The following is a 26,910-nucleotide window of genomic DNA, read 5'->3' on the forward strand; positions in this document are numbered from 1 at the left end:
TCTTATCATTTGAAGGTCTTAAACCTATTCAAACCAAAGCTTTTCAAAACATGCTAACCTCTTCAGGAAAGACACTGAAACCACTGTCCTAGAAGAAGAGTGGTTACAGGAGAACTGCAGGAACTGACCCCAGCTCTCCACGTTCAGCTCCATCCTTACTGGGGGAGGCCCTGAGCTAGGGACTGAACTCCACGACGGCTAGTGTCATCCCACAGGCTGGCACCTATGGGGCGAGGAACTAAGGCACTCATGTAAGTCACTGAGAATAGTGCTTGGTATAAAGTAAGTGCTGAATTAAATACTAACTTATTAACTATCATCACTATTAATAATGAATTAAATTCACTTTGCCAAGTACATTATTTTACATCCTGGTAACTCAATTTTTTTTTTTTTTTTTTTTTTTTTTGCAGGTCTGGGGATGGAACCCAGTGGTATTCAAATACCCGAGTTACACCCCCAGTCCTATTCTTTTTTATTCTTTATTTTGAAACAGGGTCTCACTAAGTTGTGGAGGGCCTCATTAAGTAGCTTGAGGCTGTCCGCGAACCGTGATCCTAAATCTCAGCCTCCCAAATGCTGAGATTACAAGCGTGCGCCATAATGCCCAGGTCAAAAATTCTTAAATGCAACAAATATTTCCTGTTCTCATAAAATAAAAATGCTTCCTAGATTCAAAAAATTGTACCAAATCATGCTAAGAAAGGGCAAGAGTATACTCTGATTAGAAATTATTCTGAGAGAAATATTTTCCAATACTCTGTAGCTTTCCTAGTAGAAGCTAACACAAGAGAGTCCTTAAAGCACAACATTACTGTACACAATCAAGCAAAAAAAAAAAAAAAAAGATGTTTAAACCAAGCAAAAAGAGAAAGCATTCCTAATTCTCTTGATCTATCCTAATAAAGTAAATATTGGTTGAAAACGCTAGTGTAGAAAAAAAAAAAGTAAAACAACCCCAAAGACTAGCTCCCATTGCTTTAACAGCTATTAAGACAGCAGATGGCAAATAAGTTCATGAGATGGAATTATAAAAGATGATGGTCATAATATGCTAACTTGGTGTTCTTCTGCTCTCATCCCATCCAATAAATAGCGAAGGAGCTCCTGGCTGTCTTGCTGCTGGTAGCCTTTAAACCGTACTGCTCTATAGGGGAAAAAAAAAAAAAAAAAAAACAGAAACAGAAAGAAAAGCAATGATGAGTCTACTAAAATAAGAAGCTGACTGTAAAAGATCTTGGGATCATATCCCAAATATGAGTGCTGTGATTTTCTCAAAGTTTCTGTTCAGTCAAATAACATTCTTGGCAGACAGGATTATCACATAAAGCATATTTCCTTAAATATGAATGAAATAAGTGATGCTTTAGCATCTATATCATTTACTGGGTTGTCTCTAGTGCTATTAACTTAAGTATTTCTCAGCATCCTGCTGATGCACTGAAGGCACAATCATGTGGATACTCACTTTTTACAGACCTGAGAAAAGAGTTCTTTAGGCGTCACAATTCCTTTTTTGGTCTCTTGCATCTCATTAAGAAATTGGCTCATGGCCAAAGTAAGAGGGCCTGGAGGCTCAAGGTTTATTTCTAAGGGTTCCTGAATATGGGAATAAAAATTACTTTTTTCAGTCAAATTTTGGAATCATTTACTTTGCCAAAATGTAACTAGTCATATGTTGCCAATGTTACTGATAGACCTCTCCTATTTAAAACTTTGAAGTGAGCCGGGCATGGTGGCTCACACTTGTAATCCCAGCACTTAGGAGGCTGAGACAGGAGGATCCCACAGGCTAGAAGCCAGCCTCATCTACTTAGTGAGGCTCTTGGGATTTCCAAATAAAGTATAAAATAGGTCTGGGAGTACAGCCCAGACGTAGAAAAGCTCCTGGGTTCCACCCCCAGAACCACCAAAAAATAAATAAATAAATAAAATAAAATAAAACTTTGAAGTGCATATAAAAAGATATAGAAACTTTCTCATCAAAGACTATTTTATGAAGAATTCAGCTCTATTTTAAATGTTTCAGGAACTTACTACCTAAGAACTGAATGAGGCAAAGCAAAATATAAACAAAATTGAATTTGTCTGGCTACACAGCACTTAAGGTACCTTAAAAGATGTTTAAACCAGGCATAGTGGCACATACTTGTAATCCCAGTACATGAGAAGCCAAGACAGGAGGATACGGAAGTTCACAGTGAGCTTCACCCACATAGTGAGGCTCTCCACAACTTAGTGAGACTCTGTTTCAAAATAAAAAATACAACAGGGCTGGGAGTATAGTTCAGAGGTAGAATTACCCTGGTTCAAGCTCTAGCAGCACACACACACATAATTTATGTGTAAAACAAAATTTGGAGATGTAGCTCAGTGGCAAAGCATTTGTCAAGCATGAACAAGGCTCTAAGTTCAACCTCCGCAAAAAAAAAGTGGGGGGGGGGGGATTAAAAACAAAAACGCAGCCCTAGGGCTTTACAAATATCAACACTACAAAAAGAACACTAGCTCACAGAAAATCAAGGCAAATATATAGCAAACACATGTAAAAGCACCTTGTAAGTTCTATCAGCCTGAAAATGTTTAACTTAGTAGCATAAAATAAAACAAAACAAAAAACAAATGAGAAAAGCAGAAATGAGTCTGAATTCTTTAAAACCGTTTAGAATGGGAATAATCACAGAAAAGTTAAGGTGCTTATTAAAAAATCTTTGTAACTACGTACTGTTAGTGCCAGATCAGGTGGTTCAATTTTTACAATTGTCCCAGACATCTTCACTTCTTTCAGTAGTTCTCTCAGTACTGGTGTTTGTGACAAATTCTAGAGCAGGATGGAAAAGAAAAGGAAAATTCTATAAAGGCAAATTAATTCACTGAAATATTTCTTAAGCACCTACTCCACCAAAACAGAAAATCCTGACCAACACCAAGCACCTGGAATATGACAAGTTACAGCGGGTGCTTGTCCCTCCCACTCTGTCTGGCTAAACACCTAAGCCCACTCAACACTTCAGAGGGCACGCACCTCTCATCACCAGAGGGGAGCACCCACCCCACACCCACAATTCTCTTGCCACTGCTCACACCACTTGTTAACTACATATTTGTTTCTGTACAAGTTATCCTTGCTGCCCTGACCGAAATGCAAGGTCCAAGAGGGCAGAGACAGTGATTGCTATAAACCATCTGCATTCCAGTGCTTACTACAATGATTTTTTTTTTTTTTTTTGCGATACTGGGGTTGGAACCCAGGGGCATTCTACCTCCAAGCCACACTCCCAGCCCTATTTTTATTCTTCATTTTGAAAAAGGGTCTCACTGAGCTGCAAAGGGCCTCACTAAGTAGCTGAGGCTGGCCTTGATCCTCCTGTCTCAGCCTCCCGAATGCTGGGATTCCAAGCCTGTGTCACCGCGCCCGGCTACTACAATGACTTACTGTCGTATACATTTCCTTGAGTTTACTTTGAATGCAAGGAAGGGGAAAAAACTCAACAGTAAGTAAAAGATCCTATGAGAAAAGGTTTGGTTTTGTAAAAGAACAAAATGGCACTCTTACCTGCATCACTGCATTGAAGAAACATGTATTCCCCAGATTACTGAGTCCTTTCACTGTTATTTGGGAAGAATTCATTTGGGAAGAATTCATCTCTTTAGCCGTGTTTTCCTTTTTTTCTCTTTCTTGTTCATTTTTACTCTCTTTTTCCAATTTTTTATTTTCAAGTTCAATGTTTCCATTATCTTTCAATGCTTTAAGAGAAAAAGAAGAAAAGATTTGATGAAATGTGTAATATAGCTGTATCAAAAGCAAAGTTATACTTGGAGCGAAGGATAATTTGATTTTAAACATTACCAAGAGATAACTATTCAGAACTAATATAAACATTAATTTGACCAACAAAACCAGTGTATACAACTTTGATATGAATCTACCCTTTTTTTATTGCAGGTATGGGGATGGAACCCAGGGGCATTTGACTTCCAAGCTACACACCTGCTCTATTTTTTATTCTTTATTTTGAAACTGGGTCTCATTGAGTTGCATAGGGCCTCACTAAGTAGCTGAGGCTGTCCGCGAACCGCGATCCTCCTGTCTCAGCCTCCTGAATGCTGGGATTACAAGCATGCGCCACCACGCCCAGCTTTCCCTCTTTTATTACATAAGAATTCTCTTAAAATGAGTATATCTTACCTACTGGTAGCAGAACATGAGATAAACAATAAAGAAGGTGGAAGCCAGGGGCGTGGTGGTGCACGCTTGTAACCCCAGCATTCGGGAGGTGGAGAACGGAGGATCGAGGCCCTTCACAACTCAGTGAAACCCTGCTTCAAAAACAAAAAACAAAACAAAAAAAAACTAGCCAGGTGTGGTGGTGCACGCTTGTAATCCCCACGCTTGTAAGGCGGAGACAGGAGGATCACGCAGGTTCGAAGCCAGCTGTGCTGGCTTAAGAGACCCTGTTTCCAAATAAAATATAAAATAGGTCTAGGAGTGTAGCCCGAAGGTAGAAAGGTCCCATCCCCAGTACCACCAAAGAAAAAATTTTAAATAAAAATAAATAAATAAATAAACAAACAAACAAACAAACTACAGTGGGTGTCGTGGCGCACAGTTTAATCCCAGCATTTGGGAGGCTGAGACTGGAGGACTGCAGTTTGCCTACAGCCTCAGCTACTTAGTGAGGCCCTTTGCAACTCAGACCCTGTTTCAAAAAATAAAGAATAAAAAATAGGGCTGGAGGTGTAGTTCAAAGATAGAATGCCTCTGGGTTCCATCCCCAGTACTGCAAAATTAATAAATAAATTAATTAAGTAATTAACAAACTAAAAAATAGGGCTGCAGGTGTAGCTTGGAGGTACAATGCCCCTGGGTTCCATCCTGGTACCTCAACAAAAAAAGGTGGACTTCTTTTTGTATTACTGGGGATTGAACCCAGGAGCATTCTACACCTGAGCTACATACCCAACCTTTTTATTTTTGTTTTGAAACAAGGTATCATTATGTTGCTTTGCTAAGAGTCTTGCTAAATTGCTGAGGCTATTCTCCAAACCTATGATTCTTCTGAATAAAATAAAATTTAAAATGAATTCCATAAACCAAAAAGCAACTCTTGCTCTGACAAAAATATTTATGACCATAAATATCTAAAGAACAAGCCTGAAGCAAAACACTGTACGCAACTACATGTACAAGGAACCTGAGCAGTATCTTGACCAACTGAAGGAGTTAAAAATCTCCAAGTTGAAACTTAAATAACTTACATTATTACAAACTACACCACAGCAAATAGAGTATGAGGCAATACTAGAGTAAACACTGTTCCTATAACAGAGCCTACCGCCCACCACTGTAGGCCAGGCCCTTCATCACACATGACTAAATAACTTCTCACAACCCTTCTAACAACTCATAATTATATCAATCTTCACTGTTTCATATACTGAGCCAAAACCAGTTTCATAGTTAATATCAGCCATAACTGATATTCAGCTATACATAATGCCAAGTAATAGTATAAATGAGATACGTGAATCAACATTACAGGATCTACTGAGAAACAAATAATTTTACCTGGTTTGGGAGTTGAATTGCAAGCTTGTTTCCTAACAAAATCAACCACTTGGCCCAATCGGTTTGAACTACAATAGTCAACTTCATTGTCACAGATGTAACACCTATATCCCAAAAGATCACAGGAGAAAAATGTCAAACTGAGAATCAAAAACGGGAGAGAAGAATGATGATTACTGAAATGCAAAGTATGCACTGCCAAATTGTTCTACTAAAAAAATGGAAATTAAAATTCTGTTTTCTTTTTTATTTTGCAGTACTGGGGATGGAACCCAGGGGTATTAAACCTCTAAACTATACCCACCGCCCTAGTTGCTTGGTGTTTTTTTTTTCAGTCTTTTTATTTTTGAAACAGGATCTCACTGAGTTGTGAAAGGCCTCACCAAGTAGCTGAGGCTGTCCCTGAACCACAATCCTCCGGTCTCCACCTCCTGAATGCTAGGATTACAAGAGTGCGCCACCACACAGGTGTTTAAAATTCTGTTTTCTTGAAGAAGACTATGTATATTAGCACTGGAATATTACTAATAACGTTGGCCAGAAATATGCCTGTGTATAAACACTGTTAAAACCTACACACACATATAAACAAAAATCTGTACACATCTTACTGGACTGTGTATAACATTAAAGTAAAGGTGATTTTTCACACACAAACTGTAGATGTACACAAAATTAACAAATTTACAATTAATAGATATGTTCAATAAACACTACTACTAAAACAGTCTCTAAAGAAGTAAAAATTTGTTTTAATGATGTGAAAATGTAACATATTAACCTGCCATTTATTTCATATAAATTCATGACCAAAATATATTATATTCTCATCTATCTGAAATTTGTTCTCAGTGTTCTAACCCTTAAGCTGCTAAAAATACACCATGTTTTATAATATGAAAACTGAAGACGAGGGTGAAGACCCGAAGCCTTCCATATGCTGCAGATTTGTTTTTGTACAATATCAAGGCTCACAATGCCACGTGTGGTGGGACATGCCTGTAATGCCAGCACTTAATAGGCTGAGAAAGGAGGATCACGGGCTGGAAAAGAGCTTAGGTAACTCAACGAGGCTCTCAGCAAATAGGTGAGACCCTGTTGACAAATAAAAATAAAATAGGAAGCTGCGCATAAAGACACATGCTTGTAAGTCCAGCATTCAGGAGGCTGAGAGCATTCGCAGCCAGCCTCAGCTACTTAGTGAGGCCCCTTGCAACTCAGTGAGACCCTGTTTCAAAATAAAGACTAAAGCCAGGCGTGGTGGCGCACGCTTGTAATCCCCACGCCTGAGAGGCGGAGACAGGAGGATCGTGCAGGTTCAAAGCCAGCCGCGCTGCCTTAGGAGACCCTGTTTCCAAATAAAATATAAAAAATAGGTCTAGGAGTATAGTTCGGAGGTAGAAGGGTTCCATTCCCAGTACCACCAAAAAATTAAAAAAAGAAAGAATAAAAAAAAAATAGGACTGGGTGTGTAGCTCGGAGGTAGAATGTCCCCCGGGTTCCATCCCAGCACCAAAAGAGAAAAAAAAAAAAAAAGTTCCTTGGTTCCACCCCCAGTACCACACCCAACACACACACACAAAAGCTGCTCACAATAACACATTCTCTAGCCTTCTGTGATGGTGAATACATATTATAAAAAGTCTATCTTTTTTAGCTGGGCATGGTGGCACACACTTGTAATCCCAGTACTTGAGAGGCTGAGACAGGAGGATCACAGGTTCGCAGCTAGCCTCAGCTATTCAGTGAGGCTCTCCACAACTTAGTGAGACCTTGTTTCAAATTAAAAAATAGGGCTGGGGATATAGCCTAGAGGTAGAATGCCTCTGGGCTCAAAGCAATCCCCCCAAAAAAAGTTCGGCAAAAATAAAAAAAGGGTTAACATTTTGGTGGCATTAGGAATTGAACCAAGGGGCATTCTACCTCCAAGCTACATCCGCAGCCCTATTTTATTTTTATTTTGAAACAGGGTACTGCTAGGTTGATGAAAGTCTCACTATTTGCTGAGGCTGTCCTCAAACCTGTGATCCTCCTGCCTTGGCCTCCAAAGTACTGGGATTACAAGCGTGCGCCACCACACACAGCTTAACTTTCTTGCTTCTTAAAATATTTTCAAACAATTTAGTTCTCCAACATTTCAGATGATTTCCACCCAATGGGCACAGGAATTGAAACTTACCATACACTCCAGTTGTCCAAATTAAGAACCAGACAGTGAGGCTCTGATCTTGGTGTCAGGTAGTGCTTCAAGGCGTGCTGTTCCTGAGAATTTCTGCCACAGCCCTAGAGAACCATAATCATAAACCTCAAAACCACAAAACTTCAGGAAAAGAAAGAATTCACAATCTATCATGAATGTGGAAGTCATTGCAAGAACATCTGTCATTCTTACGATTTCGAAAATAAAATGTTAAGCTTTAGGAAGTCGGGGATTTTGTTCAAGCTTAAATATCTATAAGGCAACAGAACACTAAGGAAAAAAGTATTTAGAAAAACATACACTAAAAGTACTCTTCCTTTGCGTCTCATCCTTTTGGTCCCAATTAAACTACATTGTGCAGTCACTCATCATATTTGTTTGGACTCCTTATCAGCCTCCCAAATACTCTCTTCACTTCAGCCTCCTTCATCACATACATATTTTTTCAGTTTATTGTTTCTAAACCAAAGCTCTGTTCACATACTGTGACCTCAAAAATTATATTTCCTTTCTTAAACTCATAACAAAGCTGGGCACAGTGATGTATACCTATATACCCAGTACTTGGAAGGCTGAGACAAGACCTTGTTTCAAAATAAAAGGAAATGAGCTTGGGGTGAGTCAAGCATGGTGGTGTGTGCCTTGGCACCTATGAAAGGATAATCATAGGTTTGAGGCTAGTCACAGCAACTTAGTGAGGCCCTCAGCAACCTGATAAAAATTTTGTTTTAAATGGCAGGGAATGTAGCTCAGAAGTATAATACTCCAAGTTCCATTCCCAGTATCACCACAAAACAAACAAGCAAACAAACCCCTAATGAATTGATACTCTGAGCCCAACCTACCTTTCCAGTGTCAATTTCCATAATCTCCCATTCACATTCCAGCTATCGACTAAAACTACAATCAGCATTTTCACAAACAGAGTACTTGCTTAGCCCTAAATTAAATCCCCAGTAACATAAGGGGAAAAAGAAAACTGGAACAGCAAAATATATTTATGCTCACCATATGTATTTAAAATATTTCAATCCCAGCATTTGGGAGGCTGACACAGGATGATCATGATTCGAGAACAGCCTCAGCTATTTAGTGAGGCCCTTTGCAACTCAGTGAGACCCTGTTTCAAAATAAAGAAGAAAAAGTAGGGCTGGGGGTATAGCTCAGAAGTAGAATGCCCTTGGGTTCCATCTCCAGTACTGCAAAAAAAAAAAATCTTTTAAATACAAAATATACTCTTTTTTTTTTTTTTGTGTGTGTGTGTGTGTTACTGGGGTTCCTGGAAGCCCTTCTACCTCCGGGCTATACTCCCAGACCTATTTTTTTATATTTTTATTTGGAAACAGGGAGGGTCTCTTAAGCCAGCACAGCTGACTTCAAACTTGTGCGATCCTCTTGTCTCCGCCTCCCAAGCGCGGTGATTACAAGCATGCGTCACCATGCCCAGCAAAATATACATTCTTTTCTAACAGTTTTTTTCAATTGCCTGGCCACAATGTATGATATCACTATACATCTATCACAATGACTAACGTAAAAAATCATGACAACAGTAAGTGCTGACAAGGATGCAGAGAAAATGGGTCACTCATCCACTGCTGGTAGGAATAGAAAATGGTACAGCCTCTGGAAAACAGTTTAGCAGTTTCCTTAAAAGCTAAACATTCATCCGGGTTGGTGGCACACACCTGTGATCCCAGCATTTGCGAAGCTGAGACAGGAGGATTGCAGTCCATGGAGAACCTCAGCTACTCAGTGAAGCCCTTTGGAACTCAGTGAGATCCTGTTTCAAAATAAAGAAAAAAAACAGGGCTGGAGGTGTAGCTCGGAGGTGGAATGCCCCTAGGATCTATCCCCAGTACTGGGGGAAAATAAATGTGGAAAAGCGAATTGGCTGTCTGCCTCACCTTGTAGCATCATGACAAGACTCCCTAGTTGTCCAGTTTCCTAACATATAAACTTAATTTGCCATCATTAAGGGTGAATGAGAGTCTAGACCTTCAGCACCAAGGAAATCAGCCAGATACCCACTTATCCTTCAAGGCCAAGGTACTCATTCCTCCACTTGTCTACAATGTGGCTTGAAGAGAGCCCAGCCCATCCATCTCTAGTCCATCCTCAACAAGAGGGAACTTCCCTGCCCAGGATCACTACTCTTCAGGGCCAGGCCACATCCAATGACTGGTCTATGCACAAAGGCCTGACTCATAGCTTCAATTCAGTACATCTCTCAAAAGCCAGGGTTTGCTGTTCAATTAGCTGAAGCCCTACTGCAAAAGCTTCTTCATTCGACTTCTCCCTCTACCTAATCCTGTTTAGCAGTGTAGTATCTGAGAACACTTCCCAATAAACCACCGATACACAGGTCTCGGTCTCAGAATCAGTTCCCCAGAGAATACGCATCCCAGTCAGCCATACAGTACTTTTACACAACCTTCTAAAACAAGTTCAGCGTTTCCTAAATTCTCATACTGATCAAAATCTATGCATACCTGATGGCCACATTTAAGACACAGCCAAACTGAAGGGTTTTCTTCTTCTGTTTCTTCTTCAGATTTATCGTTTACTTTATTGTCTGTCTTACAGTCTTGGCAAATATTCCATTCCACATTCACTAAAGCCTTTTTCAAATTACCTTGTTCCAATCCTTTTCTAATGTGTCTGCACATAGGTTCTATTAAAACAAATAAAATAATGAATATATGAAGATAAAAACAGATTTTTTTTTTTTTTTTTTTTTTTTTTTTTTGTGGTACTGGGGTTCCTGGAAGCCCTTCTACCTCCGGGATACACTTCCAGACCTATTTTTGCATTTTTATTTGGAAACAGGGTCTCCTAAGCCAGCGTGCGTGGCTGGCTTCAAACCTGCGCGATCCTCCTGTCTCTGCCTCCCAAGCGCGGGGATTACAAGCGAGCGCCACCATGCCCGGTTAAAAACAGGTTTTATGACCCAGTTTTTCTTCTAAAAGCTTATAGTATTAAGATTTATATTTAGGTCTTTTATCTATTTTGAGTTAATATTTGTATATGTGTTAGGTAAGGGTCCAATTTTATTCTTTTTCATTTATTATTATTTTTCAACAATATTTAGTTAAAAGACTAGTATTTCCTCCACCAAAAGTTCATGGAAACCTTGTCAAAAATAACTTGACAATGTATGGAAGAACTTATCTCTGGGCTTTTGTTTAGCTCCAACGGTTTATATATCTGCCTTTGGAACAGTACTACACTGTTTCAATTATTGTAGCTTTATATGGTTTGGAATCGGAGAGTATACATCTTCTAGCTTTGTTCTTTTTTGAGACTGTTTTGGGTATCTAGAGTCCATATTCCATATCATGATAGATTTTTTCTGAGGAATAAATAAATAAATGTATGATAGTTTCACCTAAAAAAAAAAAAAAAAAGAAAAAAATATTCTCTGGTAAGAAAGAAAGCAAAAAGAAATACTGAAATGTTATCTTTAAGTCATCAAAAGTTTGGTACCAGACAAATGAAACTGTTATGTGAGATTATCAATGTTAATATTGTATAAATTGCTATAATACTAGATGTCGACCAGTGAGCCAAGCGTGGGAAGGAGGGATGGGGAGGGAATGGGGTGGGGATCGTGGTGGGGGCTGACTGGGCGAGATGTGCATGTATGTCTACAAAAGTATTTTCTTTATACCACTATGATGTATGAATACATTGCACCAATAAAAAATAAATTAAAAAAAATAAAAAATAAAATTAAAAAAAAAAGAATATGCCACGACCAAATGAGAAAAAAAAAAAAAAAAAAAAAAAACAGGTTTTTATTCAGTTAATGTCAAAAGTTATTCCTCACTCAAAATTCAAAAGTAGATTTAGTGTATAAATAACCTTTTAGATAATCAGAAAACTTAAAATCTTGCTTGATGTGAGAATATTATAAGATGATTTCTGAGGAAACTTTTTTCTTGTTATTGTTTGTTTTTTAAGTACTGGGGACTAAACTCAGGAGCATTTTACCTATATCCATAGTCCTTTTATTTTGTTTTGTTATCTGTGTGTGTGTGGTACTGGGGGTGGAACCCAGTGGCCTTCTACTTCCAAGCTATACCCCCAGCCCTATTTATGTTTTATTTGAAAACAGGATCTTACTATGTTGCTGAGAACTTCACTAAGCTATTGAGGCTGATTTCGAACCTGTGATCCTCCTGTCCCTGCCTTAGGGATTATAGAAGTGCATCACCATGCTTGGCTTATTTTTTTATTTTGAAACAGGGTCTCGCTAAGTTACTGAAGCTAACCCTGAACCTAAAATCCTCCTGTCTCCACCTCCCAAGTACTGGATTCACAAGTGTGTGCCAGTATGTATGCCTGGCTTTTTTCTTTTCCGCCCGGAAGTGAACAAATCTAGGTTTCCAAGCATGCAAGTATTCTACTACAGAGCTATGATCTGTAGCCCCTGAGAAAAAAAAAAATTTATACAAATTTGAAATTTTGCCCTTTTGAAGTCCTAAATATAATCACCACCACCCCTATTAATTCACTTCAATTTACTTGGCTATTTTCCTTAAGGTAAGGCCCTTTATCATATTTTTGGTCCTCTTTATCTTAAGTTGTAGAGAAGATCCCTTATTCAGTCAACAACAAGCATATTACTGACCAAGAATTATGCTAACTGGGAACCTAAAAGTGACCAAGTCACACTTCTTTTGAATAGCTCATATTATGGCAGAAACAGTAACTAAATAAATAAATATTAATGTATAAGAATCTCCAAAACATGCTATATCATCATTTAAGAAGAGAATACTAAAATCACCAAAAATTTCAGCTGGGTTTGGTGGTGCATCCCTGTTATCCCAGGACTTGGGAGGCTGAGACATGTGGATCACAAGTTTGAGACCAGCCCGGGCAACTTAGCAAGATCCTGTCTCAAAGCAAAAAATTAAAAAGGAGGCCAGGCATGGTGGCATACTCTTGTAATCCCAGCATTTGAGAGGCAGAGACTGGAGGATCGTGGTTTGTGGACAGCCTCAGCTACTTAGCGAGGCCCTTCACAACTCAGTGAGACCCTGTTTTAAAAAAATAGAAAGACTAAAAAATAGGACAGGTGTGCAGCATGTAAGTAGAATGGCCCTGGCAGTAGAATGCCAGTACCGCTAAATAAAGTTTCACAGGGGAGGTAACATCTGCAGTCCTGAACAATACTACTAATAATAAGTATTTATTAATTACTCATTCCTCACAATTACTAAATATTAAATTTATTAAATAATTAATTTACCATTATAAATTTTTAAACTTTATCCTAACAGTCACCTAGAAGGTAAGCATTATCATTCCCCATAAGAAAGGAGAAAACCAAGATCTGGTGCCCACGGCCGCGTGACCACTGAGTGTCTATGCCAGAATCTAAACAAAAGCCTTTCTGACTTCACGGCTCACACTTCACACCATGAGCTCAAGACCAACCCACGGTGGCAGAGGGTCAAGGAAATAGACATTTCATTGTGTGCCGAGGGAGCCTGGAAGTTAGTTTAACATTTCTGGATTGCAATTTGACAAAAGAAGCAAAAGAGCCTTAAAAATCTTGATTTTCTGATTCAAAACAGTTCTACTCCTAGGTTCAATACCAAAAAATAACTGCATGTCCACAGATATTTAGCAACAAAGATATTCATTATTGTTTCCTTCATAAAGCAAAGAAGTTAAAGATCATCTAAATCTGTAACAATAGAGAATTAAATAACTATAAAATATGGTCCTTTACATCAGTGGACTAATATGCTACTAAAATACAACAATACTAAATGATATGAAGTTACAAACATTAAAATGAAGATTATATAACAATATTATACTTTTTGATACTATTTTGTATGCTAAAATACCCATTTAGAAATATAAATATTAAAGATTCAACTAGTAAAATATACCTGAAGATTCAGGGGAATCATCAGTTGGAACAGTTTTTCCCTTTGTCCGTTTCTTTCCCATGTTGGCACTTTATGGATTACTTACTGATACAAAATAATCTAGAAAACAAGATAAAATTACTGTGACCAAAAAAGTTTATTTTATATTTCTCTACAAAACAAAAACAAAATAGCCAAACCACATACAATATTTTTCACGTATATAACACTTTATAAGTTACAAAGACCGTTGACAAAGATCCTCTAATTTTTAATAAAAACTTTGAAGTAGATGAAATCCCTGTTTATCAGAGCTTAGAAAAATGATTTTTAGCAAAAGTAAAAGGTTTTTAATAAATGCCAAGGTGTGCAGAAAACCTCAGTCTTCTTACAAAGATCTTAAAGAGTCTCAGCACTTGACACTAACAGGAATTCAACTCCTCACTACAGAAATTAAAAATAATTCTGAGGTGGTGCTTGCCTATAATCCCAGCTACTCAGGAAACTGAGGCAAGGATCAAAAGTTCAAGGCCAGCCAGGGCCACTCAGTACTGAAGATGTACCTCAGTGGTAGAGCATTCACCTAGCATGTGCTGGGTCCTAGGTTCAATCTCCAGTACTGCAAAAATATTTTTAAAAATTATAAAAATAATTCTGAGCCGGGTGTGGTGGCACGCTTGTAATTCCAGCGCTTGGGAGGCTGAGACAGGAGATCACACAGGTTCGAAGCCAGCCTCAGCTCCTGAGTGAGGCTCTCAGCAACTTAGTGAGACCCTGTTTCCAAATAAAATAGAAAACAGGTCTCGGAGTATAGCTCGGAGGTAGGAAAGCCCCTGGGTTCCACCCTCGGTACCACAAAAATAAATAAATAAAATAAAAATAATAATAATTCTGAAAACAACCTCCTGAGGAGTTAGAAAATTTGCATGGTAATTTCAAAGCCAAATATAAAAAGTGATCTGATCCTTTTACTAGACAAAGTCTGCAAACATAGAAATCAAGTAACTTTGCCTTTCTCTTAAATATCTTGTATGTTAAGCTGCCTTCCAGTCATTTCTTCATTGTGATATTTCACTTAAGTGATTTATTTGCAAAAAACTAATTTATCATTGTAAAACAAAAATGTGACCATTCTAATAAAAATTATGTTAGCCTTCAAATATAAAGTGATTTTGTCATATGTACTTTTATTGATGCATTAGAGTCTCACATCATAATGTAGTTCACAGTGACAGTGACATACACGCACACAGCAAAAGCTAAGTGTTTTTCTGCACCAGGATTTCCTTCCTATGGGTATTCCCTGAGAACTAATCACAGCTCCATCCTCAATTATTTACATTCCTATGTTATTGCCAAAACCATTTTGGAAGGCGATAGTAAATCTAGCTGCACATCAGATCTTCACCCTTTTAGTCAACACTAATAAAATAAGCCAGGCATGGTGGTGCACAGTTGTAAACCTAGTACTCGGGAGGCTCAAACAGGAGGATGGCAAGTTTGAGGAGTCTCACTCAGCAAGTAGCGAAACATATCAACCTAGTGAGACCCTGTTTCAAAATAAAAACAAAATTAAGGCTAGCGGTATAGCTCAAGAGGTAAAATGCCCTGGGGTTCAATCCCAGTAACACAAACACACACATACACACAGAGAGAGAATATAAAAAATGATGAAAGACCATATAGGTCTAACTTTAAATTATGTTAATTATTTTGGAAAGCTGTATTTTTCCGCGTATATGTGTGGTGCTGGGGATTGAACCCAGGGGACTTTTACCTCTGAGCTAGACTCTCAGGCCGATTTTAGTTTTTTATTTTAAAATAGGGTCCTACTTGGCTGAGGAATCTCACTATTTACTGAGGCTATCCTCAAACCTGTGATCCGCCTCTCTCAGCCTCCCAACATACGGGATTACAAGTGTGCACAACTATGTCCAGGAATAATTTAGTAGTGCCAAAATATTTTAAATGACCATAATAATTATTTTACCTGAAATGTTCATTAATATTTTGATTCCACAAATGAAAAATGGGGCTTGGAAAAAAATTTCCAGTTTATTATTCTTTTGGGGGGTTGTTTCTGTTTTTTGTTTGTTTGTTTGTTTGTTTTGTTTTGTTTTGTTTTTGCAGTGATAGGAATAAAACCCAGCCTCATATATACATACAAAGCTACAAAGCAGTTTGCCTACCCCAAAGCCTTATCCTCAGCCCAACTTTTTTTTTTTTTTTTTTTTTGGCAGGTCTGGGGATGGAACCTAGGGGCATTCTACCTCCAAGCTATACCCCCAGCCCTATTTTTTTTTTTCTTTATTTTGAAACAGAGTCTCACTGAGTTGCAAAGGGCCTCACTAAGTAGCTGAGGTTGTCTGCAAACCATGATCTTCCTGTCTCAGCCTCCCAAATGCTAGGATTACAAGTGTGTGCCACCATACCCGGCCTGCCCCACTTTCAACTGTTTTTATTTATTATTATTATTATTATTATTATTATTATTATTATTATTAGCTGTAATCAACTGGTCACCCTAGTTTACGGTCTTAGAAGATTTTTTTTTTTTAATACTGATGGGTTAGTGTAACTGAAGGTAATTCAGAGAGATTTATATAAAAAATTAGAACTGCATTAATTATTCTTCCCCACAATAATCTAAAATGTTTACAAAATAAATATGCAAAGAAAAAAGTATACAGAAACATGTAAAAGGAGGTACATTTTAAGTACCTTTCTTCACCTTAAAAATAACAAGCCTGGCGTGGTGGCGCACACTTGTGACCCTAGTACTTGGTAGGCTGACAGGAGAATCGCAGGTTCATAGCCAGCCTCAGCTACTTAGTGAGGCCCTCTGCAACTTTGTGAGACCCTGTTTCATAATAAAGAATAAAATAGGGCTGGGGGTGTAGCTCAGAGGTACAATGCCCGTGGGTTCAATCTCTAATACTAATCCTAATATTTCATATACATTATTCTATCTAAAATTGTAGACTAATCTGGGGACGATGGCACACACCTGTAATCCCAGTACTAAGAGGGCTGAGACAGAAGGATCACAGGTTTGAGGCCAGCCTCAACAATTTAGGAAGACCTTCAGCAACTTAGTGAAACTGTATCTCAATATAAAAATAAAATAGGAGTGGAGTATTGGTCAGAGGTAGAATGCTTCTGGGTTTCAGCTTCCAATACCAAAAAATTACATAAAATAAATTTGTAGATTTTAGAAGAAAAAAAAAACAGCATCCAAATCTTGCCTCCTATCTAATTCCCTCTAAACTTTACTGAATTCCAGTGCCAGATTTGTTTCCAATAATGTCATTTTTATCACGCTGCTCTCTCGATTGAAGGCATTTAATAGTTGCATACTGCTGAACTTTACAGTCATGGTCCTTTATAATTTGGCCTCAATGCTTTGGCAATCCTGGCTCTCATTACTCTTTCAACAAGAAACTACTAAAGTTATAATTAAATGGTGCTTTTGATCTTCAAAGCCCTTCCATAATATTAATATTATCATATCTGATTTCTACAACCTTTAAATGAGGGCATTTCACTAAAAGCAAAAAATTCCGAGGCAAAATGGTGAAAGATTACACGTTGACAGAAATGTAACTAAACTGTAGATCTTTGGATTTTGAGAGCACATTCTTTCTCTTCCAACCAGGTCCATTTCTTCAGTATCCACTACTTCAAAACAGTTTGCCCCACCTGGGTGCCTTTGATTTCTAGCTGAGGTGTTTTCTCCATTTTTCTAAATTTTCCAGTCCTCCAAGCTTTCCGTTTCTTTGCAGTTCAGTAAGCCTTGTACAAAACCCTTCTATTCTAAATAAACCTTTCCAATGAACTTCTCCAGTATTTGGTCCCTCTATCAGATACTATGGTGGACCGCTTAAGTGTGTGTGTGTGTGTGTGTGTGTGTGTGTGTGTGTGTGTGTGTCTCTCTCTCTCTCTCTTCTCTCTCTCTTTCTTAGTAGCTGAGGCTATCCACTAACCGCAATCCTCCTGTCTCAGCCTCCCAAATGCCAGGATTACAAACGTGCACCACCGGCTGGCTTAAGTCTTTAATCTGAACATGTTATTTTTCTTTCTATTCTTGATGAAAAGAAATGATTGCAGGCATTACTTCTGAGCTGCCTATAGCATCAAGCAAAATGTAAGTACACAGTAGTTCACCGAGAACAATTGTTGCATTAAAATAGAAAAACAGAATAATACCTGAGGCATAAAAGATGATTACAAGGTACAAAAGTAGGTACATGAGAATGAAGCGAACAAGATCTGGTGAAAAAGAAAAGAGATAAGAATGAAGAAGTCAGAAGCAGGCAGTGGTGAAGATAGCACTAGTAAATCTGGTTTAAGGACTGCAGTAGCTCACACTCCAAAGAAAAAGGGCTAATTGTAATTGCCGCAGGCAAAAGCACAGGGTCTCACTTAAATGCTGCAGAAAGAGCTCTAGTGAATTTCTGACAACTATAAGGGCAACTAATGAGTCATGCAAGGAAAATACTTTGTCATCAGCTATAAAACATCAATAAATCTATGAGGTTTCTCAGGTGCGTCTTAAGAAGAATTAACGTCTTAGACAAATTACTCTTTACAGAACTCCACGCAAAATGTAAATCAAAGCTAGTCCTTCCAGCTCTTGTATTCGATTCCCTTCCCTTTGTACCAAGCCTTCCCAGTCTTTTCCTGCCTAGTCGGTTCCATTACACATTTAAGGTGTGGAAAACTTTGTCAGCAGATCTTTCGTAAAGGGTGGCTTTCAAGTTTAGCGTAGACGGGTGCTCTGCTAGCAGCATTCAATCGGAGAGGTGACAGCTCCTGATTTCCCAACTAAGCACATGGACGCAGCTGCGCGCCCAGACCCAGCTCGGAGAGCTCCCGGCCGCAAGCCAGCCGCCCACCTCCACCCCCGGTGCCGCCACACCTCCTTTCCCTTCCCTTCCTACTGCGGGGCACCCACGGGGAATCTCGGGGTCCCCGGGTCCAGAAGCCCAGACCCGCATTGGCCAAGTCCTAGAACTGACAGGACATGCGGCCAACGAGAGCGCGGTACCGGAAGGGACAGGATAACGTAAGCGAGGGGCCTTCCAGCCGAGAACGAGACTGAAACCCCTAAATCCGGGCTCTGCGAGAGCAGGAAGGCAGCAGAGTGGCGACTGCGAGTCGGTGGGACCAGAACTCACCCACGGCCACAGCGCCCATAACTGCATCCCCTAATGGGCCTTTCCGCGGGGCCGCCGGCTCCGTCTTCCTCCCGGGGACGAACAGACAGCGACAAGCCGAACCCAGAGTGACCCGTAAAATCAGCAACTTCCGGGACGCGGCATTCTGGGAAGGGACTCGGCCCCGCCCCGCCGCGCTGACGCGAGTCGGCGCCTGCGCACTGCGCGCCGGAAGCGCGGGCGGAGGGCGGGCCTGGCCGGTAGGACTCTTCTGAGCTCCTGAGGTTCTTCTCGAGCGTCGGTACCTGGAGGTCTGAGGATCAGAGGCTCCTGCACCGTTACCTGTGTTAAGTACGTTGCGTCTTGAAGGCTGGTTAAGAGAAACCGTTTAAGTTTCCGTTCCCTTTTTTGCAGCTTCCAAAATTGAGTGTGTAAATTGTCTTCAGTTAACCTTGACGCATCCTGTCTGAATGAACAGGTAAAGCAGGGAGAGAGATTCAGCAATTCTTTAAAGCAAAGCTGAAGGAAGGTACTGAAGACAAATGGAGGGTAGCATTGTCAAGCATTTACTGTTTATTTGTTGAAAATATCTAAGTGCTGGCTCTTTGCCAAGCCTTCTGTGAGACGATTAAACTTGGGCTTCTCAGCCCTGCAGTTTAGAAAACATAGAAGACACAGGGATCGTTACGGGGGGACAAGGGAGGCAGGTGTCAATAGAAAAATAGGCAAGGGATGTAAACAGGTAATTCACAATAAAGGAACAATTGGTCGTAAAATAAATGAACTATCCAACCTTAGTAGTAACCACAAGGAAGCAGATTAAGAGAGTGTCTTAAAACATTAGAAGGAGCAGGGAGTGAATGGGGTGGGAATTGGGTAAGGGCTAATTGGGTGATGTGTGCTTATATGCCTACACTATCTTTTACACCATTAATATGTATGACTACAATGCACCAATAGACATTTTTAATGAAATAAATACTGGGCGTGGTGGTGCACACTTGTAATCCCAACATTTGGGAGGCTGAGACAGGAGGATCATGGTTCTCAGCCTCAGCTACTTGGTGAGGCTCTTTGCAAGTCAGTGAGACCCTGTTTCAAAATAAAGAATAAAAAATATAAGAGTATATCTCGGAGGTAAAATACCCCTGGGTTTTATCCTCAGTACTGTAAAATAAATAAATGAATACCGTGGCTTCCTAGCCTAATTGGCCAAAGTAATGTTTGGTTAAATTTGGGGAGAGAACTGGCCTCCCTGTTCGTTGCTCCTGTGGTAATTTTTAAAATCTTTCTCCTCGAAGCTCCAACTTCGAGGAGAAAGCAGGTGTGCCCCTGTTGTAAAACATAACTTTGGGGCCAATATACTTCTGCTCTGAATTATCTGCCTTGATCTTTGGTGTTTGGTATCTTCTTATTCTTTCACTCCTTAGTTTCTCTCAAAGATATTCACTGAGTTTCCTCGCTAACATAGTCACTGTATTATCAGCAGCCAAGCAAAGGAACCTGCCTGGATCCCAGATGGTGGGATTCAGCTGCCTGACCGGATCACAGAAAGAAAGCAAAGAGCCAGGCCTGACTGCACACACCTGTAATCTCAGTAGTTGGGAGTCCGAGACTGGAGAATCATAAGATTGAAGCCAGCCTCTGTAACTTAGTGAAGCTGTCAGCAAATTAGTGAGACCCTGTTTCCAAATAAAAAATAAAATAGGCCTGGGGGTGTAGCTTGGAGGTAGAATGACCCTGGGCTCAATCCCCAACACAACAAAGAAGGAAAAAAGAACGGATGGAGAATTGAAAAGTGAATTTTATTCTGTTTGTTTATCAAACAGAAGAAACAGCTAGTTTGTTTCTCCATCCTACAGAATTCATTAGAACTTATAGAAAGAAAAGCCAGGAGATATACATAGGTAGGTTTAGCCAGGCTGATCTAAATTTAATAGCCTAGAATGTCAGTTTAGTGCCAGTCTGGGCCAGAAGGTCATTTTTCTAGTTTCCATGCTCAACATGAGGAAATTCAGGAGCTTGGTGGATCATTCACATCTTACTTTATATCTCTGCACAGCAGCTATCTGGTATTTTTCTCTTTACCTATATACTTGCCCTTCTCCGTTCATATGCAGAAATATGCAAATAAATGTAAGCTCTGTGAGAGATGGGGAATCTTTGTTTAGCTCTTCTCTCTAATTCTAGTATGTAGAAATATTTGGAACATATTAAGTGCTTTATATGTATTGGCAAAATAGTCTTTACAAATAAAATGCAGTACAAGAATGTTTGTAAACACTTCCTGCCTCAGATCTGGAAATAGCCTAGGTTTCTATCAAAACAAGAATGGAGTCAGATATGGCTCCATTGAGAAGCTAATATAGGAGTATCACAGGTTCAAGGCCAGCCTCAGCAACTAGGCAAGACTCAGAAACCTAGGGAGAGCTAATTTCAGAACAAAAAATAAAAAGGGCCGAGGGTGTATCTCAGCAGTAGACTGCCCTGGTTTCAATCCCCAGTACCCCATATACACACACACACACACACATATACAAAATGGAAAACTTGACATATCCATATCATGGAAAACTACTAGTCAAAAGAAACTGATACAAGAACATAGATGAATCTTTACTATATTATACTGAAAGCAGCATCAACTCAGGAAAATTGTGTTCAAGGCCCGCCTGGGCAACTTATTGAGACCCTGTCTCAAAATAAAAAATGAAGAGTTGGGGATGTAGCTCAGTAGGTTTAATTCTCAACATCAGTACTTGGAATAAAAAAAAAATACAAAAAGAAGTCGCACACAAGAGCACTACTGCAACATTTCTATATTAATCAGACAAAACTATATTGGAAAACAATAGCAGAAGAGTGATTGCTTTTTGAGGGAATTAGGGTAGGGGCTGACTTGGAGCATGAACTTTCTGAGGTGATGGTAATGTTATATATCTTAAAAGGTCAGATGTATGCATTTGCTGATGTACTTAGGTAGAACTGTCCTAATGTTTGCAATTCTTTGCTATGTATCAAAATAGATGGATTGATACGATATCCGACAAAGCAGGTAGAACAGAGTTATGATAGCCTCTGGGCTAGAGTTTCTAGGCTCAATATTATCAACATTTAAACTAGCACATTTTTTTGTCATAAGGGATGTTCTTGCTTTATAGGAAGTTGATCAAAATTCCTGGACTCTACCTACTAGGTTACAATAGTACCCTTCCAGTTCTATGTAAACAGAGGGGAAGGTCCTTTTTTCTCTTGAAAACTGCCTTACTGTTTCACTGTAAAAGGTCTTTAAACTTTGCTTTATGCTGGAAATTTTTCATAATAGTTGAAGAAAAATATTTGAAAAGTGCCTAAAAATCATCAAATAAAAGATGCAGCTCACCGGGCATGGTGGCGCACACTTGTAATCCCCGTGCTTGGGAGGCGGAGACAGGAGAATCGCGCAGGTTGGAAGCCAGCCTCGCTGGCTTAAGGACCCTGTTTCCAAATAAAAATATAAAAAATAGGTGTCTGGGAGTGTAACCTGGAGGTAGAAGGGTTTCCGGGAATCTCGGTACCACAAAAAAAAAAAAAAAAAAAAAATGCATGAAAAAGTACATGAAAACCCATGTACTATCTTACGTTTGTCTAAAAAAAATGAGCCAGGCATGGTGGTGCATGCTTGTAATCCCAGTATTTGGGAGGCTGAGATAGAAGGATCACAGGTTCATGGCCAGCCTCAACTACTTAAGCCCTCCACAACTTAGTGAGACTGTTTCAAAGTAAAGGATAAAAAAATAAGGTAGGGGTTATAACTCAGAGATAGATGCCCCTGGGTTTAATCTACAGTACCACAAAAAAAAAAAAGTGTGAAAATTAGCAGGGATGTCTAGTATCAATGGATATCGGGATTTACAAATCTTATATTTTTGTGTGTGTGTGATACTGGAGATGGAACCCAGGGGCATTCTACCTCCATACTATACCCCTAGCCCTAGTTTTAACTCTTTATTTTGAAACAGGTCCTCAATAAGTAGCTGAGGCTGTCCTTGAACTAAATCTTATATTTCTAAAATAAGCATTATAAAGAAAAGTGTACTGCATATTGATGGGGATTGTGCCTGTATTGATTGCTGATAACGGTGGTATTCATTGCTAATAAGAACAAGCTTCCATAGTTAGGCAGATCAATAAAATCCTCTTCTCTGTCTAAGCTGTCAGCCACGAGCTGCAGCCAAGTTTGACCTTGGTCAGCTAAAAGTTGGCATGTTAGCCCAGCTAAACACTGAATGTTAAAATACAGATATCTGCCCTTAGAAAAAGAATTATAGAAGCTGGGCATGGTGGCATACACTTGTAATCCCAGTATTTGGGAGAGACAGGAGGATCGGGGTTCAAGGACACCCTCAACTACCTAGTGAGGCCCTTTGCAACTCAGTGAGACCCTGTTTCAAAATAACGAATGAATGTAATCCCCGTGCTTGGAAGGCTGAGACAGGAGGATATTGCAGGTTCAAAGCCAGCCTCAGCTGGCTTAAGAGACCCTGTTTCCAAATAAAATATAAAATAGGTCTGGGAGTGTAGCCCGGAGGTAGAAGGCTTCTGGGTTCCATCCCCAGTACCACCAAAAAAAAAAAAATAATAATAATAATAATAATAATAATGAATGAAAAATTGGGCTTAGACTAAACTGTTGAAAGATAAGAAGCAAACAAGCAAGTTATTAATATTAATGCAGTATTAATTATTAGTACCACAAAAATAATAATAACCTCAAAACCTGTGGAGTGTCTTTCTTTACTTTAAAACAAGTTTTCAATATAGTAAGTAAATTTCAGCAGATAGAGATAAGGAGAAGCTGAGAACTTTAAGAATTAAAAAACAAAACTAAAGCAGGCTTCTACCATGCAGCCCCTGACCTTGCTTAAGTAACACATTTTGATCAGTTATGTCAGACCTGTCTGTCCCTGTGAGGATGAACAAAGAAGCCTAACAGAAAAGGCTTACACAGCAGACATAACTGGCTAGCTGCTGGGAAAAAAGGCTTATTGGCTAAGCAGGATGTGAGAAAGTAGATAACGGAAGTCTTGTTGTTGTTGTTGTTGTTGTTGTTGTTGTTGTTGTTGTTGTCTTGTTTTTGGCAGGTCTGGGGATGGAACCCAGAGGCATTTGACCTCTGAGCTACACCCCCTGCCCAATTTTTTATTCTTTAATTTGAAACAGGGTCTCACTGAGTTGCGGTCTGCCTTGCTAAGTAGCTAAGGCTGTCCGCGAACTGCGATTCTGCGGTCTCAGCCTCCCGAATGCTGGGATTACAAGCCTCCGCCACCACGCCCGGCTGAAAATGAAGTCTTATAAAAAATATTTGTGTTTCCTCAGCGTCTTACTTTGTGTCACCTCTGATATAGTGCTTTGTTTTGTTGCCCCTTCTACCTGAAATAAAACTTAAGCTTGCAGCAGTGCATATCTGGCTATTTTTTTTCCCCTAAGCTAGTCAAGAACAAGAACCCACAGTGACATCCTAAACTGTTACACATGTAATTGAATTGGGAATAAAAAATTTTCTAGTTACTCTCATATTGAAGTCTTTTTAAAACTGTCCTTTTACCGGGCGTGGTGGCACACGCTTGTAATCCCCGTGCTTGGGAGGCTGAGACAGGAGGATCGCACAGGTTCGAAGCCAGCCTCAGCTACTTAGTGAGGCTCTCAGCAACTTAGTGAGACCCTGTTTCCAAATAAAATATAAAATAGGTCTGGGAGTATAGCCCGGAGGTAGAAAGCCTCTGGGTTCCACCCCCCAGTACCACAAAAAATAAATAAATAAATAATAAAACTGTCCTTTTATTAACAGATAAATCTGCATTCACAGGTTCCTCCCAGCTTGGTTATTGGGCTTGAACATCGACACCCTGACTATTTTATAGTTCAAGGTCAAAAACTATCCCCAAGGGTGAGAGGGTTTTTTTTTTTTTTTTTTTTTTGGTGGTACTGGGGTTCCTGGAAGCCCTTCTTCCTCCGGGCTACACTCCCAGACCTATTTTATATTTTTGAAACAGGGTCTCTTACGCCAGCGCGGCTGGCTTCAAACCTGCGCGATCCTCCTGTCTCCGCCTCCCAAGCGCGGGGATTACAAGCGTGTGCCACCACGCCCGGCTGTGAGAGGGTATTTTAAAAGCTGAATTTGGTGGTAGCACACACTTGTAATCCCAGCATTCCGGTGGAGACCGGGAGGATCCCTGTTGACAGACAGCCTCAGCTACTTAGTGAGGCCATTTCACAACTCAGTGAGACCCTGTTTCGAAAAATAAGAAGAATGAAAAATAGGAGTGAGGGTGTAGCTCGGAGGTATAATGTCCTTGGGTTCCATCCCTAGTACCGCAAAAAAAAAAAAAAAAAAAACGGATTTGTAATTGCCTTCTCTACCCATCTTTCTCTAATCCAGGTCTGTTCACACAGTTCCATTTAAGGAGAGTTATATTCATGGACCGATCCCGGCCGTATTAAATAGCTTCCTCTATACGTGGACAGCGGAAGCAGCTGAGAAATGACAATGGAGCATAAGAATGAAAACTGCAACCCATAAGCACGTTACAGGCCAAATCATTCTCTGGTTCCAAATCCGACAAAAACAAGACACCGTGTTTTGCAGCCTTGACCTCAGGACAGTCTTAGCATCCAGGACTCACGGCCTCCAGCGCGCAGGCGCCTGAGTGGGCTAGCTCACTTCCACCGCCACCCCATCACCGTGCCCTGGAACTTTGTCCCCTCCTAAGAGAAACTGACGTGTCAGTGCGGCCAGAAAAACCAGACCTACAACAATGAGGGAGCCGCAGCTCTAGGTGAGTCTTTCAGAGGGTGCCAGCAGCAAACAAGACAGAGGTCTCTTTCTCCCCAGCAGGCACCATACCACCTTCCTGGAACTTGCAAGGTGCGTGCCCTGTGGTCCGTTCATTGGTCAGAGCCGACATCTGGCCCCGCCTACATCTCTTCCTAGGCCTAATCAGTTCTTAGGAGCAACAGCGCCTGAGTGCTGGGCAACTTTCAGGGCATCTAGACTTTGTCTTTGGAGACTGTGTCCGGCTTTTTAAAAAAAGAAAAAATCTGCCAAGGAAAAAGACTCCACCCGGGAGACTCAGGTTTCACTCTCTGTTTTTTTAGCAATCACTGAAATCTTGGCTTAAAAAATTCTTTGAGCAGGGCGGGCTAAAATCTCGATGAAAATAATTTGGCAAATAAGTAAATCACTTCCATAGTTGGCCTTACACAGGTCTCTCCCCCTCATGCTGCTTTACTAGTTCCCGTTCATCTTCCAGACGCCAAACACGTGGCACTGTCTCCAAACTTCACTCTCTTTAAATAAGTTGATGAGCCGGGCGTGGTGGCACACACCTGTAATTCCATTACCTAGGAGGCTGAGACTGAAGGATGGTTCAAATTCAGCAATTTAGTGAGGCTCTCAGCAAACTAACCAGACCTTGTTTTCAAATAGGAAATAAAATCGGGCTGGGGGTGTAGTTTGGAGGTAGAATGCCTCTGGGATCATCGTCAGTACCCCAACAAGAAAAATAAATATTAATGGCTCCCAAAATTATACCTCCAGCTAAATCTCTAGTAAACACTCTAATTATTAGTCTTACTGCCTGCTGGATATCTCTACTTAACAGGTGGCTTAGTAGGCACTTCATTACTTTGTGTCAGAAGCCAAACCTCAGATTTCCAAAATTGTCCCCATTTAAGTAAATGGTAAGTCTGTCTTTCCTGTAGCTTAAACCTTGGGGTCATTCTTACACAGCTCTTATAACTAATCAGTAAATCGTGTGGCTCTGCTCTGTAGGTCCAGAACATTGTTCACTGCCTTGAGCACCGCTTTCCTAGTCCAAGCTACCTGACCTCACCTGAAGGTGCCAGTTTTTTTATTAAAGCAGCTTTTTCTGATACTTCAGCTGGTGTTTACCTCCTTCACAACTCCCCCACCCCATTTTCAATGTTACACTGGCCACGCCCTCAGAGTCCCAAAGTAATCGACCCCATAGTCATTTAGCCTCTTCTTTCACACTGCTCCAAGCTCACTCTGCTCTAGCCAGGTGGACTAGCACCTTCCTGCCTCCCAGCCTTTGA

General features: G+C 40.1%; 1 protein-coding gene across 1 annotated transcript in view; it reads right to left on the minus strand.

Moving 5' to 3' along the window:
• The window catches only part of USP16 (ubiquitin specific peptidase 16), a gene marked incomplete at both ends in the record, with an annotated part of 40,119 nt that extends 14,359 nt beyond the window's left edge, over window positions 1-25,760 (minus strand). The window contains 11 exon segments of the mRNA XM_080696471.1: window positions 1,060-1,147; window positions 1,469-1,599; window positions 2,726-2,821; window positions 3,557-3,747; window positions 5,570-5,673; window positions 7,749-7,852; window positions 10,262-10,443; window positions 18,835-18,878; window positions 18,880-19,118; window positions 25,517-25,602; window positions 25,700-25,760. Coding sequence (XP_080552597.1) covers window positions 1,060-1,147; window positions 1,469-1,599; window positions 2,726-2,821; window positions 3,557-3,747; window positions 5,570-5,673; window positions 7,749-7,852; window positions 10,262-10,443; window positions 18,835-18,878; window positions 18,880-19,118; window positions 25,517-25,602; window positions 25,700-25,760 — 1,326 coding nt within the window.
• Between the last annotated feature and the right edge of the window lie 1,150 nt (window positions 25,761-26,910).

This window comes from Muscardinus avellanarius (assembly GCF_963383645.1).
Source record: "Muscardinus avellanarius genome assembly, chromosome: 5".
Lineage (NCBI taxonomy): Eukaryota > Metazoa > Chordata > Mammalia > Rodentia > Gliridae > Muscardinus > Muscardinus avellanarius.